Here is an 18,748-nt window from a genome sequence, read left to right on the forward strand (position 1 = left end):
ATATATATATATATATATTTTGAAAAACTAAAGTTCCAAACATGTTACAGTACTGCACTGTTTACAGTACATCCTCTTCTGCTTTTACCAGGAGTGTTGTGGAGTATGAAAAGTATATATACAAGTACAAGTATATATAACTATTTGATACACTGCCAATGGGAAAACCCATTGGCAGTGTATCAAATACTTGTTCTCCCTACTGTATATATATATTTTTGGCAATATTTTGTAACTTTTTAGACGTCCATTCGAATTACGATCAATTGCTGCCAGCCCTTTAAGTCAAATGGATTGAACATCTGCCGCCGTGAATGGCAGCCAATGAGTAAATAATTAAATGGAACCTCGGACTTAAACAGTTGAAGGCTCTACTAAGCCACAATTGTTCTCTTTCAATAAAAATATGTTATTAGAAACACATACAGTATATATTATTGCCATTGATTTAAAAATCTATAATATTTAGTCCATGTTTGACCTACGGAGGGCGCCACGTTTTACGGGCGCAATGCATGCTGGGGGTGATGACGCGGTTGGGCTAGACTGGGAGAATAGTTGTGCTAGCCAAGCGAAGCTAGTATGACGACTGGCATGATTTTGTCACATTCTGCTGCTGGTCAGATTGTTTTGTTACAGAGCTGCGGGATGAGTTGCACATCAGCAATGTCTTTAAACCGATCTTAGGCGGCTTGCCGAGATATTGACTTGCTGCCATTTGACAGTTTGTATCCTTGACCCCTTCGTTGCATCTTTGCCTTGGATTTTCTGTTCGTCTGCCTCTCCCCGTGGTTTTCCCTTAGTTTTTTTTTTTTTTTTTTTTTTTAAATCGATCCCGACCTCCTGTCATGGACCCTTTTTGTGTCTCCCTTTTTGTGATCGTGTATTTTTTTTGTGTGTTCAATAAACCCTTTTACGCAATCCCTATGTCATTGTTGTAAGCTTGCTGTACTGTAACAGATATTTTGGTTTTCATCAGAGGACTTGTTACTGATTACAGCTAATAGACCAAATAGATCTTTATAACGAAAATCATGACATGACAAGTATAGTCCTGTGGTCTACGCGCTTGTCTGACGCACAGGAAACCAGGTTTGAATCCGGCTGGAGACCTTTATTTCATTGCTTTTGCTGCTCGTTTTGTGGAATACCGACAATGCTGTCCAGCTCATCACTTTTCCATCTTGGGTTCAAATTGGAAGAGCCGAACCGGCGACATGTTTATGTTGCTAAAGAGTGACACTGTGGAAGCCCATCAGCGCTGCCCAGGGGCATCACCGCCCAGAATGCATTGCGTCAACAACAATGGCAACCTACTAGTTAAACAAATTTTACAAATGTTATTAAAACAAAAACACTAAGAGGGCTTTTAATTAGAGAATGGCGGTCGATCGGGTCCGATCACGTCATTTTCAAAGTATCGAAATCGTCAAAAAAAATATCGGACATGCCTTTTTTTAATATATATATATATATATATATATATATATATATATATATATATATTTTTTTTTTTTTTTTTTTTTATTAAATCGTTTTCTAATTGCATTTAACGTTCCAGACATAATATGTTACACTCATCCAGAGTCTTTAGTTTAGGCTTAAGGTAGGGTTATCAAATTTATCCCGTTAACGGCGGTAATTATTTTTTGAAAAAATTTATCACGTTAAAATATTTAACGCAATTAACGCATGCGCTGCACGACCCACTCACGCATTGTCGCGTTCAATCTGTGATGGCGCCGTTTTACCTATATATAGAGCTAAAAGGCAGCGTAAAATGAGTAGAGTGAATTTTGGCAGCCTTTTTTTAATTGGCTATGGTTTTAAAGTCCCTCTCCCTATGATTAGAAATATCGTGGGAAGCAATGTGGGGAAGAAAGGTAGTAACTGATCTTTTTCTTAACACCCTATGTTATTTCCCAACGCAGAGAAGATATATCAATTGGTACCACTACGCACAGTCATGGTTGCACTTCCCATCATGCATTTGGGCAGAACAGTTAAATGGCTACAGTATCATTTACTGAAAGCTCAACAAATACACTAGATGGCAATATTTAGTCACAATATACAAAGTCACATTTATCCTTTAATAATTACAAGTCTTTCTATCCGTGGATCCCTCTCACAGAAAGAATGTTAATAATGTAAATGCAATCTTGAGGATTTATTGTCATAATAAACAAATACAGTATTTATGTACTGTATGTTGAATGTATATATTCGTCCGAGTTTTATTCATTTTTTTCTTAATGCACTGCCAAAATGTAAAATTATCGGGAATGATTGGAATTGAATCGGGAGCAAAAAAAAGCAATCGGATCGGGAAATATCGGGATTGGCAGATACAAAACTAAAACGATCGGGAGCAAAAAAACATGATCGGAACAACCCTACATTTAATATCAAATTATTGTAACTCATTCTAACAATCTTTTAAGAATTACATGTCTTTCTATCCGTTGTACCCTTTAAAAATAACAATAAATCAATTGAAAAAAAACAACAATTCCGATCCTCTACAAATGATGTGATTGGATCAAGGACACCCGCAAATGTTTGGACAGCCCTGCTAAAGACAGAAATTCACACTTGTACAGTAATGTAGGATCATCAAACTAGACGATTCACGGTTGAGTCTGTCACCACAAGACCGCAAGTGTAACCTTTCCTACTGAGGAAAACTATTTCCAGGGAGGAATAGAAAAAGGACAGCTCAGGTGGACAAGGATTCAGCTCGTGTCCTCACACTACACTTTCCAGGGTACCTTGCTCCAAATTTATTAGCGCCACGGGCGAGCCGATGTCAGCGCTGACATCCGAGCCGGCGTCCGAGCCGAGTTCCGACTCGGCGGCGGTGGGGAACACCTGCCGGGTTTTCCGGTGCGAGCGTAACGAAGGCGTCCGGGAGACGAGTTTACGGTAGGGATTAGGCAGCTGGGACAGAAGGCTGGGCCTTTTTTTCACCCGGCCGGCTGAAGGGATGTTTAGTTTTGAACGAGGCTTCGAAAACCAGAGAAGGACTCCGAGCCCGTTACTTACTGTTGGCGATGTTGGAGGCGGCGTACGAGTCGGCCAAGCCCGACACCTGGCTCGCCAGGCTGGCCTCACTCGCTCGGCGGTGGCAACGGATGTGAGGGACCCCCGGAGACGTGGACGGCGCGGGGTAGGCCGCGTCCACTGAAATGTGAGCTCCAGCGTCTGCTACGGAGATACGAGAGCGGTCAATTGTATGTCGCATGTATAAAACATGGTGTTTTCCGAAATTTCTAGGTTCGCGGTGAATCAGTAACAAACACATGTTTGCTCAGTAGATGATGTTTATTGATTAGAAAATGCAGAATAAATGAGATTTATTGATTACAATCCCACAAAAACAAGCAAACAGATATCAAAAACAAGCAAACAAATGCTAACGTAACGCGGGGATTCTGAGATTGACAAACTCAAATCTAGCATCAAGTTGGCATCTGTTGCAGCACAGCTCATTTGTCCTATGTCAGACATGTCCAAAGTCCGGCCCGGGGGCCAAATGCGGCCTGTGGTCAAATTATATCCGACCCCCAGCCTCTGTCATAAAATCACTAACGTCTGGCCCACACACAGATTGCACACATAAATTGGTCAGCAGTACTGCAACCAGCATATGAAGTAGCTTACACACGAAATGCTGCTCCTCATTTACCCACTAAAAGGCAGCAGCACTTTAACCCTTTATTGCCAAATGTATCACATTTGATACACCTAAAATTTCATGATTTTGAGACAAATTTAGAATTTTGACATTTCTTTTCGAAAAAAAAAATGATGGATGCAAGTCAACACATGCATCTGCAGGTTCCATGAGGTAAAAACCATGATTTAGCATGGGTTATAGATATTAGAGCGCTTATTACACATATTCATTTTGACTTTTCTTTTTACAAATTTGAAAAATAGGTTTCATTAGGACCTTATTTTTCAAAATTTGGGATTCTCTGATAATTGCTTCATGTCTCAGATATTTAAGGGCTAAGCAACATTACTCCATGTGACCCATTACTTCCATTTTCTAAAATGGCGACAATCAACAACAACAACAAAAAAAAAGTTGACTGACGGCCGACGCTTCAAGGATAGGTGGAAATTGGACTATTTCTTCACTAAAATACGCAACAACTCTGTCTTGCCTCATTTGCAGAGACAGTCGCTGTTTTTAAAGATTTCAATGTGAGGCGATATTACCAAACAAGACACGCTGACATGTACGACAAGATTACAGGGAAGATACACAGCGAGAAATTGAAGCAACTTGAAGCTAATTTAATTTCACAGCAGTAGTATTTCACAAGAGCCAGAGTCGAAAGAGAACGCCACAAAGGCTAGTTGCGAGATTGTTGAAATTTTTAATTAAAAGAAATGATAAAGCAAATGAGACACACTGAATGGCTTGCTAAATTTTGCTTAAATATATTGTTCAACGAAAAAAGGACGTGCACCAAGGTCGGCCCCCCACATTTTTACCACGCCAAATCTGGCCCCCTTTGCAAAACGTTTGGACACCCCTGTCCTATGTGAAAAGCCCTTTTTCAAGAGGGCTGAACCAAAAGTAGCTTAAATGTTTGTGATTGGACGGGGGCGCGCCGCTCGGGGGCGGAAGTTGGCCTCTCCGCCCTCCGAGGGGTGCGTCCTTACAAAACCGGACAGTTCCGGGCGACCCGTGAGGTTCACCAGCGGGTCACGTACAGATCGCCTGGCTTTTGTCCTTTTGACGCTTTACTGGAGTGTTGTTGGCTTCCCGATCGTTTGTCACGGTAAGCGATTTTCATTTCTAAGGGACATTTTGTTTTGCTGTAATGGTAATGCGGGGATTCTGAGATCGACAAACTCAAGTTTAGCGTCATCGTTGCCATTGTTCTTGTTTTATGATGTATGTTTGCTTGCTCTTGTGGGATTGTAATCAATAAACCTCATTTATTCTGCATTTTCTAATCAATAAACATTGTCTATTGAGCAAAAGTGTGCCTGTTACTGATTCACCGCGAACCCAGAAGTTTCGGAAAACACATGGGAAAATCTTTTTTTTTTCAATGATATTTCATAATTTGCTGCAGGCCAGTAAAAAAGTGGATCCAGTTAGCCGACAGGCCGTAGTTTGGACCCCTATGCCCTAAAGTAAAAGTGAGAACTCACTGGAGGCCGGCCAGTTAAGGACAGGCACTGCGATGGAGGTTTCGTTGATGTCCGTATCGTGATTGCGATGGAGCGCCGGCTCCATCAGGAGCTGAGGGTTGCTCTGCACCGTCTCCACTGGAGGTACAACATTCTCGTTAATTCATTAGTGGCAAACAAAGAGTATAGAGCATTGAATGGTTCTGTAACAACGACTCAAATGCCTTTAACACTTCCTGTCAAGACTGCTTTTTGTCGCCCTCTTGTGAGTGTCTTTGGTACTGAAATTAAAAGTGGGTGAAATCAACCCCACAGATGGCGATATATCATGATCAGTGTTGTCACAGATTACTTGAAAAAGTAATTTAATTACTGATTACGGATTACGCCTCAAAAAAGTAATCTAGTTACTTTACTGATTACTTCATTATCAAAGTAACTAAGTTACTTTAAAAGTAATCTATCAGTTACTTTTTACCCATTTTTCTCCCTTTGCCGCCTCAACATAAGAATGACAACAGAAAAATGTCATCACATGTAATTGACTTTCCGGTGATTGAATTTAAAGGGAAATATTAGAATTTCGCGCGAGCTACGGAAACTAACAAATATCTGACAAACTGCTTGGAATTTGTTGAAATCAACTCCACCGACCAATTAAACCCCGCTAACCTCTAAGATTAAGCCGAATGTCAAAACTTCTGAATTTCGGGTTATGGTTAACAGTAGGGTTGTTCCGATCATGTTTTTTTGCTCCCGATCCGATCGTTTTAGTTGGAGTATCTGCCGATCCCGATATTTCCCGATCCGATTGCTTTTTTTTTTTGCTCCCGATTCGATTCCAATCATTCCCGATAATTTTTCCCGATCATATATATTTTGGCAATACATTAAGAAAAAAATGAATAAAACTCGGACGAATATATACATTCAACATACAGTACATAAGTACTGTATTTGTTTATTATGACAATAAATCCTCAAGATGGCATTTACATTATTAACATTCTTTCTGTGAGAGGGATCCACGGATAGAAAGACTTGTAATTCTTAAAGGATAAATGTGACTTTGTATATTGTTACTAAATATTGCCATCTAGTGTATTTGTTGAGCTTTCAGTAAATGATACTGTAGCCATTTAACTGTTCTGCCCAAATGCATGAGGGGAAGTGCAACCATGACTGTGCGTAGTGGTGCCAATTGATATATCTTCTCTGCGTTGGGAAATAACATAGGGTGTTAAGAAAAAGATCAGTTGCTACCTTTCTTCCCCAGATTGCTTCCCACGATATTTCTAATCATAGGGAGAGGGTTTGTAAGACTTTAGCCAATTAAAAAAAGGCTCCAAAGACTGCCAAAATTCACTCTACTCGTTTTACGCTGCCTTTTAGCTCTATGTATAGGTAAATCGGCGCCATTATAGATTGAACGCGACAATATTTTAACGTGATTGATTTAAAAAAAATTTAACTACCGCCGTTAACGCGATAAATTTGATAGCCCTACTTTGAGCCAAAACTAAAGACTCTGGATGAGTGTAAGACATTTTGTCTGTAACGTTAAATACAATTAGAAAACGATTTAATTAAAAATATATATATATATATTAAAAAAAGGCATGCCCAATATTTTTTTGCCGATTCCGATACTTTTGAAAATGACGTGATCGGACCCGATCGATCGACATCCCGATTGATCGGGACATCTCTAGTTAACAGCATATCAGTGCCAATGTAAAACAATGCAAACTGACTGCACAAAATCCCAAAGGTGGTGGCGGGCGCGGATGCGCGTGCAAAACCCAGAATTACTCCTCCCAATACACACGCGGTCAATCTGGCCACAAAACGTGGTGGCAACGAAGCATTTTACACTTAATCAGACTTACATCCCACAGATGCTAAACGAACACATCGCCCCACGGCATAAATGTGCAACACGCATATGATGTAAACAAAGTTTGTCAACTTGGAGCGATAACTGCCCGTCGTTACTACGGCAAAGCTACGAAACGGCCGCGCATGTAGGGGGTCCAACCTTTTGCTGATACCCTCCAGAATGAAGGAAAAATACTCACCTTCATTCGTGGACATCCACAGATCAACATTCCCTCGCAACGTCTCAACACTCGGCTCAAATGTCGACCCGCCTGGCCCACGCCTTTCAGTCTCACAACACATGTGACGCGCGACCAAAACAGGAAATAGCTAAGGGGTTGTCATGGAAACACGTACGTATTCAAAATGCTCTTTGTACATGACTACAATATTCTTCATACTACATACATTATGAGGCAATGGAAAAATAGTAACGCAGAGACACTAAGGAAACTAACTTTAATCAGATTACTGGTGTAGAAAAATGAACGTGTTAGATTACTCGTTACTGAAAGAAAGTAATCAGATTATAGTAACGCGTTACTACTAATGCGTTAGACAACACAGATCATGATTTATAGATATGCTGACATCCAGAAAATCGATATCACTTTTTGTTGGTTTTGGAGAACTTTCTGATGATTTGCCGGGTCACTTCCTGTACATTTTGGTTCACTTTCTGTTAATTTTTTACCAGGTCACTTTCTCTTGATTTTAAGTGGCTTTATGATGATTTTGGGGCATTTGCAGGTTACTTCTTGTTGATTTCGGGTCACTTCCTGGCATGTTTGGCCATAGATTTCATAATGATATTGATGGGACACGGGGTGTGGGGCCGATTAATAGGGGGCCTAAAGCTGACCGAGTGGAAATAGACAAAGAGCTTTTTACATTGAAAATTCTTGTGAATAAATGCGTAAATCCCTGAATTCTTTATAGATATGGACGTAAAACTGTATCGATTCTTTGTTAAAAGAGCGAAGAACTGGACAATTAGCATTTATTTTACGTAAATATGTCGAATGAGCAGCTAGTCTTTAAGCCACTGTAACTGCGGCCTTATGAAAACAACTAGTATTTTCTGTTGAAAATTCTTGTGAATAGATGCTTAAATCCCTGAATTCTTGATATATACGGATGTAAAAGAGTCTCGATTCTTGGTTAAAAGCAAAAAAAATGTGTAGTTAGCATTTATTTTACGTAAATATTGCAAACTATAACGCCAATGCTGTGGCAGCTAATTTCTCCCTTTGATTTTTTTCGTAATGTTTCAAAATGCTTGCATGGTACGAAAAATATAATAATTACCTTGAATCCCCGAACAAACCACTCCTGAGACAATCCTTCCTGTTTGTATGCGGTACAGCTTTCGTACTTTTTCAACCTAAATCCGGCGTTAAATCGCTGCGTGCGTAGGCCTGTCGCGATAACAAATTTTAGTGTGCGATAATTTATTTCATGAATTATTGCGATATGCGATATTATTGCACCCCCCATTAGAAAAACAATTACAATAACACTGTGAGAATACAGTATTAGGGTTGTTCCGATCATGTTTTTTTGCCCCCGATCCGATCGCGATCTTTTTAGTTTGCATATCTGCCGATCCCAATATTTCCCAATCCGATTGCTTTTTTTTGCTCCCGATTCAATTCCAATCATTCCCGATAATTTTTCCCGATCATATACATTTTGGCAACGCATTAAGAAAAAAATGAATAAAACTCGGACGAATATATACATTCAACATACAGTACATAAGTACTGTATTTGTTTATTATGACAATAAATCCTCAAGATGGCATTTACATTATTAACATTCTTTCTGTGAGAGGGATCCACGGATAGAAAGACTTGTGACTTTGTATATTGTGACTAAATATTGCCATCTAGTGTATTTGTTGAGCTTTCAGTAAATGATACTGTGGCCATCCCAAATGCATGATGGGAAGTGAAACCATGACTGTGCAACGTGCTACTAATTGCTATATGTTCTCTGCGTTGGGAAATAACATAAGGTGTTAGAACAATGATCAATTGCCACCTTGCCTTCCCACATTGCTTCTCATGATATTTCTAATCAAAGGGAGAAGGATTGCAAGGCTTTAGCCAATTAATAAAAGGCTCCAAAGGCTGGCAAAGTTCACTCTACTCATTTTGCTCTGCCTTTTATCACTCTATAAAGGTAAAGCTGATTGAGCGCAACAATGAGTGAGAGGGTCATGCAGCGCATGCATTAATTGCCTTAAATATTTTAAAGTAACACAAAATTTTTTAAAAAATTAATTGCCGCCGTTATCGGGATAACTTTGATAACCCTACCTTAAGCCTAAACTAAAGACTCTGGATGAGTGTAACATATTATGTCTGTGACATTAAATACAATTAGAAAACGATTTAATTAAAATATATATATTAAAAAAAGGCATGGCCGATATTATTTTGACGATTCCGATACTTTGAAAATGACGTGATCGGACCCGATCGATCGGGATGCCGATTGATCGGGACATCTCTATACAGTATATAGTAATAGATCACGCACACCCATTTAAACGCAATAAATATTTACTCTTAAATTCAAAAATACTTTTTATGAAATCACAACTAAAAACAATAGACCATGCTTCTGTTAAGTAAAAGACAACAATATTAATACTGCACAGAAACACAGAATAAATAAAATGTTTTTTTTGTTTTTTTTTTTAGAAAAAAATAAAATTCCACTTAATAATTTAAGCATCTAGGAAAATGAAAACCTTTCCCCTCATAGCTTCTGCTGTGGCGTGCCATGTGTAATACAGAGGTACCTCAACATACGAAGTTAATTCATTCCAGGAGCTTGTTTTTAAGTCAAAATGGTCGTATGTCGAGCAGGATTTTCCCATAAGAATACATTATAATTCCATTAATTCGTTCCACAGCCCAAAAACCCTCACTCCATCCTTAATAAATACTGCTGTTACTATTGCAAATAGAAATACATAATAATAATAATAATAATAATACAGTACAGTACCTGTAATAATGTAACGAATCGGGTTGTAATGTGGCGGACTTTTTTTGCTGTACCTGAACGCACCGCGGGGCTGACGGTGATCAGGAGAGCGCTATTTTACTTTCGGTTTCGATCCTGGCGTCAACAGCAGTGGACACTCGGCGAGTTGATGGAATAAATGATTAGAAACCTGACGAAGCTGGCGATTTCTTTGGCGATGTTACCACAATAAGAACTGTCACCTTAACTTATAAAGACTGGCGAACGGAGGAGGACCGCCGGGCGAGATCAGCATTCTACGGCCCTATTGTCGACTCAGTTCATGGATGCACACACCATACTTATATTTTGCTATCATTTACATCTTCATTTCAATGGTAAGCGTCACCTTTTCTTTTTTTCTCCACCTGCACTAAACTAAAAAATAGCCTAATCCATCCGGCGGAGATGGTCCGCAGTCAATCCGGAGCACTGACGCAGCCGGTATACGTTGAACAATAGGATATAATGGGAACAAATTGGCTCCAGCGCTATTTTTTGCCGGACCCAGAACGAAAATGCATTTTGCGTAGTTGGTAACAAGGATGTCGAACTTTTAACAGCACGTCAGCCGCACGCGCGCACGCACGGGAGGCGATAAATCGCAGCGAAAAAAATTACCGCCTTCATTTTTATTTACCGTGCGATACATGGAATTATTGCATATTGCGACAGGCTTATGTGCGCGTGTTTTGAGAATACCTCCTCTTGATGTGGGCAAGCCCCCTACTTGAAGGCGTGGCGCATTGTATGACGGTGTTGACCCGTCTATATCATTATGAAGTCTATTGTGTGGCTCACTTCCTGTCGATTTCAGGCCATTTTTTTTGTTGATTTGCCGTGTCACTTCATGTACATTTTAGGTCACTCGTTAATTTTGCATCATTACCTCGTCACTTCTGGTTGATTCCAGGTCACTTTCTGTTGATTCCAGTTCACGTTTTCTTGATTTTGGGTCACTTTTTGTGACTTTGGGGCATTACCGGGTCACTTCCTGTTTGTTGTGGAGCAATTCTAATTGCGTCAGTGGCAGTCAAACATGGGCATTCACCGGTTTAAATTCTGGTTTAATGCATTATGCTAACGTATAGCTTACAACTTAAAAGCGGTCTTAGAAGTCAAAACCACTAGTCACAATACATCATTTTTTAAACCAAAAAGCCAACATTTTTTTATGCTTAAAAATCCAACAATTGTTCATTCGCCCCCTACCAGTCAAAATGAATTGGATGTCAATTCAATGACTGTGATTTACTGGTGTACAGAGTTCCGGCTCATTCTGTTCGGAATGATTTCAGGCTATAAATTACGGTGTGATTACGGTAAACCTAGCCGCCGCTCGTGCGTGCTCACCCAGGAGAGCCGAGTGTCCGTCTCCGAGCGGAAAGCGCTGATAGCGAGGGATGGTGAAGGGGGGCAACAAGTGAAAGCGTTTGTCCAGGAGAGGCTCCAGACGGGAAGCCGAAGGGTCCGCCGGGTGGAACAGGTTGTAGACCTGCTGGCAGGCTGGACGGAGAGCCGTCACTAAACTCGGAAGAGAAAACACCAGCGCGGTTAGTCTTCTGGCTGACGTGAGTTTGAAACCCAGTCATGAGATGTAATGAAAAGCTGCGTTCACAGCGATCGGTTCCCATTCAAAGTCAATGTAATCGTCATAATTTCACCTAACTTCATGTGAAATTGCGAGATTAAAGTCATAATATTACAAGAAAAAAGTCATATTATGAAATTAAAGTCATGCATTGTTAAATAAAGTTGTAATATTACGAGAAAAAACTTCACATGACATGACGAGATTAAACTCTTAACATTATGACGAAAAAAAAAATCATTATTTCAGTAATAATACAATTTTTAAAAATCGTAATTTTATGTAACTTGACAAGATGTTACAAGATTAAAGTCGTGATATTATGTGAAAAAAGTCGTAATATGAAATTAAAATCGTAATATTACGAGAAAAAAAGCCTCGTAACTTACCAAAATATTACAATGAAAAAAATTGTGATTTTAAATGACGTCACAAGATATTACGAAATTGAAGTCATAATATTATGTAAAAAAAAAAAAAGTCGTAATATGAGATTAAAGTGTAATATAATGAGAAAAAAACTCATTATTTTATGTAATATTTCAAGGAAAAAAATTGTTACCTTACTTACATAACTTTATGAGACATTACGGGATGGAAGTCGTAATATTACGAGTAAAAAACTCATAATTGTTCGGAAAACTATCAGCAGAAACATTTTAAAGTCACATAACTTTATGTGATATTATGAGATGAGTCGTGCTACTATGAGATTTAAGTTATAGAATAGATTGTAATATGAGAAAAAAACTCATCGTTATATTACCGATCTTTACGTAATATTTTGAAAAAAAAAAAGTCGTAATGTTATGCAATTTCACGCAATATTGCGAGGTTTAAGTCATAACATTATGAGAAAAAGTCATAATATTATCAGATTAAAGTCATAGATGGTAATATTATAAAAGTCGTAATATTATGAGAAAAAAATCATTATTACAGTAATACAATTAAAAAATCGTAATGTTATGTAACTTGAGGAGATAATACAAGATTAAAGTCGTAATATGTGAAAAAAATCATAATATTACAAGAAAAGCCTCACAATTTGATGTAATATTACAAGGAAAAAAACTAATTTGACATAACTTTACGAGATATTACGAGATTGAAGTCATAACATGTGAAAAAAGTAATATGGAATTAAAGTCGTAATATTACGAGAGAAAAAAACCTTATAATTTTACGTAATATTTCAATGAAAAATTAATCTTACATAACTGTACCAGATATTATGAGATTGAAGTCGTAATATATATACCTCGTATATATACGAGGTAAAATATCGTAATGTCACGTAACTTTACGTGATATTATAAGATCAATATTTTTAATACTACATGAAAATAGTTGTACGACTATGAGATTAATCATAGATTGTAATATGAGTGAAAAAAAACGTTATATTAAATATCTATCTATATATCTAAAAAAAGGTCGTAATGCTACACAATATCATGAAGGTTAAAGTCGTAATATTACGGAAAAAAAACCCCTTATTATAATGCGAGATTAAAGTTGTTATTTTACTTATTTTTACTTTACGTAAACTGTAATTTGTTTGTTTTCGCGAGCTTTTTCGCAACTTTTGGCAACATAAGGTCTTGTGCGAACGCAAAACCACTCTTACCGATGAATTAGCATAGCGCTGGCGAGTTGTCATTGCGCAACGGTTTAACTTTGGTGCGAACGCAGCTTCTCAACACCGTATCCTCACCGTCCAACGATGGAACGACCGTCTTCCTCAGCGCCAGCACCAGGCCCAGAGGCGATCCGAACAGAAAGAAGTCGGTCACCTCAAAGTCAAATTTGCCCAAGGAGCCGCCCTCCAGCATGGTGCTGCTGCTGGAGCGTCGAGAACAGGTCTCCGCGTGGATCACGCTGGAGTGCAGGCTGTAAAAACACAACAAATGAATCCGGCGATAAGTCACAACGGGCGCCGGGGTCTCGTCCCCGCCTAACCTGGACAAGAAAGCCTGGTGATGCTTAATGGTGTCCAGCTCGTAGGTGGACGAGTCGCTGCGTTTGCGCGGGAGTTGCTTCTTTGGATCGTCGGGCCCCGAGCATCTTGGGATGTCGATGTTACTCCGACTGAGGTGGCGACTACCTTCCAGCGACGCGCTGTTGATGACGATGCCGGGAGATAGCAGCTCTGTGTCCTGTCCGGGAGGGACATTAGCGCTAACGCTACGACTGTTGTAGAGCTGAAACGAATACTCGAGCAACTCGAGTAACTCGAGTTTAAAAACTGATCCGAGTAATTTTATTCACCTTGAGGAATCATTTAATTTTGCCAGTTCTGAGCATCACGTTTTGCCCGGACTACTTTTAATGCTGGACAACGCGCTGACGTCAAGTGCGTTAAAAAAAACAAACAAAAAAACTTACTGCAGCCGACAGCCGCAACAAACTACGCCGACTTTGCTAAAAACTACGCCCGCATGATGCTAGTGTGGTAGCAGGTAGTGTCCGACGCGTCTCATAGATATCGCATGCATTTAGGACTAGATGCGAAATGACAGATTCGGCCGCGTCTCGGCAGCGTTAGTAAACAGCCGCCATCTTTAAGCAGTACATTTCTCAGCGCAAATAAATATAACGTTACTGTCACTCGCTCACGTAACGTTAGCCCTTCGGAGGGCTAGGTTTCTATTGATTATGACAACTGTCGATGCGTGGCTAACGTGTCTTACATACAGGCTTTATTTAATCTGTAAAAACACAGCACTGTAGAGTGATGAGTGTGTAAAATTAAAACATAATAAAGCTAACTGTCAGTTTTAGCTCAGTAGTCATCACTGAATAAAACACCAAGTAGCACTGGTCCCTAATGTGCTCCAATACAGCAGGTATCATACATTTATTTTGAACACTGCAAAAACTCAAAATCCTATCAGCACTTAAGGTTTAGACTAACTTAAAACTTAACTAGAACTTAAAAATAGCTTGACACAAATTGAAATTCAATTGAAACACGTGGGGAAAACACATAGCTTTCAAGTGATGTGTGTTATCAAGCGTAGTTACATTTTTAGATAAGAAATATGTTGTTTTTTCATAAGGTCTAGACGTTTTTGGAGTGAAAGCAGTGATTTTTTTTCTAGTCACATCTGAGATGCAATTGTTGGTTGTTTTCAACAATGTACATCGAAAATAAAGACATTGATTGACTGAAAATGGTTCATTATTGGATTAAATGTCTTTTTTTCTCATGTATATTTTAGGGCTGTCAAAATTATCGCGTTAATGGGGGGGTAATTATTTTTTAAATGAATCACGTTAAAATATTTGACGCAATTAACGCACATGTCCCGCTCAAACAGATTAAAATGACAGCACAGTGCAATGCTAACATGCTACTTGTGTTTTTTGGAGTTTTGTCGCCCTCTGCTGGTGCTTGGTTTTACTGATTTTATGGGCTTAAGCACCCAAGAGCATTGTGTAATTATTGACATTAACAATGGTGGGCTACTAGTTTATTTTTTGATTGAAAATTTTACAATTTTTATTAAAACGAAAACATTAAGAGGGGTTTTAATATGAAATTTCTATAACTTCTACTAACATTTATCTTTTAAGAACGACAAGTCTTTATATCCATGGATCGCTTTAACAGAATGTTAATAATGTTAATGCCATCTTGTTGATTTATTGTTATAATAAACAAATACAGTACTTATGTGCCGTATGTTGAATGTACATATCCATCTTGTGTCTCATCTTTCCATTCCAACAATAATTTACAGAAAAATATGGCATATTTTATAGATGGTTTGAATTACGATTAATTACGATTAATTAATTTTTAAGCTATAATTAACTCGATTAAAAATTTTAATCGTTTGACAGCCCTAGTATATTTATAATTGCTCTTTGACTAAAAAAAAAAAAAGTTTTATCCGATTACTCGATTAATCGATAGAATTTTCAGTCGATTACTCGATTACTAAAATATTCGATAGCTGCGGCCCTAGACTGTTGACTGAGTTGATGGATCTTACCTGCACACTGATGGCGCTACCCCGCCTGCTGCTGTTTGGACTTTCCAACACCAGAACAGAACTACTGCACAGAGCGTCAAAGCCCAGGATGCCTCCTACGCAGTCCCCAATCAGACATACCTGCAAAAACAAAACAAACTCAAGTTAGAATCGGACGTCACGCACCGTCAGCGAGTGAAAATAAAAATTCAAAAGTGTTGTGTTGACCTGTCCGTTGAAGGAGGCTCCTTCCAAGGACCTGATGAAATCGGCGTACACCTGATTGGCTCGAAGAATGACCGCCGCGACGGCGTCCTGGTACTGCGGCGCTGACGTAGCGAGGAGTGGCAGCGCAGCCAGCGGGATGTGATCCTGACTGCTGGACAGGCAGCCCTCGTCGTAGCTGTACGGACTCAGGCTGCAAATAAACGACACGTCGCAAGGTTTGGGCAACCGATTGTTTTTTTTTTTTTTTTTTTGCGATTAATCAGTTCGCGTATAAATCGCATTACAGGGTGACCCAAAAAAAAGTTAACACTGCCATAATACAACTTAAATGCCATGTTTATTCGTCTTAGAATTAGAATTGAATCACAAATTATACATTATTGTAAAGAACATGTACAGTACACTCTATTTTTCAATGTGTCCTCCCTTAGGTGTCACAACAGCCTCCAGGCAACTGCGGAATGCTTGACAGGTCTTCTTTATGTAGGATGCTGTCATCTTTTCCCAAGATCTAACAATGGACCTCTCCAAGGCTGCCACAGAAGTTTGTGGCTTCTTACAGGCACTGTCCTCCACAGTTGCCCATATGCTATAATCCAGGGGATTGAGATCTGGACTCTGGGGTGGCCACATATCACCTTGTCAATCAACTTTTTGGTCCGCACAGATCTTCGCTTCCAGACCCAGGTTTTCGTGAGGCTGTTCCAGTATCTTTCAGCTTCTTTTTAACTTTGTAGACTGCACATCTGGATATTCTCAGATTTGCTGCAATCTCAGTAGGTGTCAGACCGGCACGCAGCAATTTAGGTACAGCTAAAGTTTTCTTCATTTTCAGCAGATGCACAGGAATTGTAGAGACGAGAGATTACCAGCTGCATTGAGTGACCTTAATGTATCACTTAACCATGACAACCTATTTAGATATGTTTCAATGGCTTTTAAACAAGCAGTCAACTGAGTGTAAACTTTTTTTTGGGTCACCCTGTATTTACTGTTTAAGTGGTAGAAATTAGGGAAGACTTAAAAAAATAGAAATCTAATGATTTAGAAATAGATACATAAGGAGGATATATAATGTTTTCTTCATTTTTTAATTTTCAATTTAATTACAGGCAAAAATGATTTTAAAAAATCTGATTTACAATTTTTTTTTTTCATTTTTCATTTAGAAAAAAAAAAAAACAATAAAAATACAAATGAGGCAGTGTTTTGAATAACATTTTAATTACAAGTAAAAAATTTAAAAAAAGGATCAGATTTACATTTTTTCTTCATTTTTCAGTTAAAAAAAACATTTTTAATAACCAAAAAATATACAAATGAGAGAATGTTTTTAATTAAATTTTAATTACAAGTAAAAAAGTTTAAAAAGATAATATTTGCTGTATTTTTTTCTTGCTTTTTAAATTAAAAGACAATTTGACATTTTAAATTAAATAGATATGACTTATTTATTGCCTTTTTAAATGTATTATACATTCTTTAATTTATTAATAATTTACTGGCCATTCCTTTTTGATTTATAAAAATGTCAAATAGATAAATAAATAACTAATGAATAAAGAATGTTTCTTTCTTCATATAATTGGTATTAAACAATTTAAAATAAAATATATATATAATTAGAGGCACACATATTTACAGTCATTTTCCTTCCTTAAAATTTTTTTTTCCTTTTAAATTAACAAACATTTGAGAAATTAATTAATAAATGGATAAGGAAATATTTACTATTAACCCATTCACTGCCATTGACGGCAACTGCGAATATAAATTAAAATGGATGTCTCCCCGTCAATGGCGGCCAATGAGTTAAAGAAACACTTGGTAACTTTGCAGTTTTAGTCGATTTTAGCAACGCAGGTGGACAATGTGGTAGTTAAGGAAGACTGCATTTCCCATGAGGACCAGTGCACACCTGCACAGTGTCATAAAATCATGATGGTCACCTGCGGATGGATTAAACAACCTTTCTGTTTCCAGCGGCTGTGTGAATGATGAAAAGTAATAAGGTAATGAATCCAGTTTTGGCTAAACAATAGTATATGACAGTTAGCAACTGTGTGGCTTAATGTGGCTAACCCTTCCCCAACCCACCCACATTTGTACGTTTTTTTTGTGGGAGGATTCCAGCCACCCTCCTCAAAGTGCCGGTGAAAGCGATACAGATAACTAGTTTTCAGTCGACATATCATCGCAAAAGTTATGAAAATATTTTTTAAAGGTTGAAAAGTTACCTAGTGTTGCTTTAAGAGGCTCCAAAAAAGTACTTGGAGAACTTTTGAGGTCAACTAATTTGTTCACGAATTAGTCGAATAATCGTTGCACGCGACTCACTTGGACACCAGCGAGAAGGCTTCCACGCAAACGGCGGGACACGACACGGTACGGATGGCGATGCGGCCCAGCGCGGCTGGATAATGAACCCTCATCACCGTCTCGAAGGCACCGCTCAGTGTGTTGACGTCACCTTGCTTGCTGCTTTGTTCGCCTGCGTAAAAAAACAATGGGTAAAACAAAGAAACTCAATTCGTATTTCAAGGCAGGACTTTGCCACAACAAAGTTGACATGGTGGCGCTCCAAGTACAAGACAAATTTCATGTTCATGGTTCCGTCTCCGTTTGAACAATGTCGCAATTCCACGTGAAAACAATAGCGTATTCATGCCAGGCCCTAGGGGGCAGAGCAGTTTTACAAGGCGACAGCCAAAATATAAAATAGCCCCATGCATGCACACAATGAAATGAATGGAAAAAATTAGCGTAACTTTAGCTTGAAATATTTACGTAAAATGAATGATAACTGCCCGTTTTTTTTTTGGTTTTTTAACCAAGAGTCTAGAGTGTTTTACGTTCATATCTATAGAAATTCCGTGATTC

The 18,748-nt window shown here is 38.5% G+C and overlaps 1 protein-coding gene across 7 annotated transcripts in view; it reads right to left on the reverse strand.

Moving 5' to 3' along the window:
- The window catches only part of LOC130905349 (membrane-associated phosphatidylinositol transfer protein 2), a 71,409-nt gene that overhangs the window by 23,122 nt on the left and 29,539 nt on the right, over nucleotides 1-18,748 (reverse strand). For 2 of the 7 annotated variants that reach the window (XM_057818654.1, XM_057818652.1), the window contains exons 11-18: nucleotides 18,206-18,359; nucleotides 15,869-16,058; nucleotides 15,662-15,781; nucleotides 13,378-13,819; nucleotides 11,423-11,593; nucleotides 5,176-5,292; nucleotides 3,046-3,207; nucleotides 2,772-2,978 (exon numbers count right to left, since the gene is read on the reverse strand). In XM_057818654.1, the coding sequence (XP_057674637.1) occupies nucleotides 2,772-2,978; nucleotides 3,046-3,207; nucleotides 5,176-5,292; nucleotides 11,423-11,593; nucleotides 13,378-13,819; nucleotides 15,662-15,781; nucleotides 15,869-16,058; nucleotides 18,206-18,359 (1,563 nt within the window). The remainder of the gene's footprint in view (nucleotides 1-2,771; nucleotides 2,979-3,045; nucleotides 3,208-5,175; nucleotides 5,293-11,422; nucleotides 11,594-13,377; nucleotides 13,820-15,661; nucleotides 15,782-15,868; nucleotides 16,059-18,205; nucleotides 18,360-18,748) is intronic. The other 5 variants (XM_057818655.1, XM_057818659.1, XM_057818658.1 and 2 more) reach the window with 5 other exon arrangements.

Source organism: Corythoichthys intestinalis, chromosome 17 (genome assembly GCF_030265065.1).
Source record: "Corythoichthys intestinalis isolate RoL2023-P3 chromosome 17, ASM3026506v1, whole genome shotgun sequence".
In the NCBI taxonomy this organism is placed as follows: Eukaryota; Metazoa; Chordata; class Actinopteri; order Syngnathiformes; family Syngnathidae; genus Corythoichthys; species Corythoichthys intestinalis.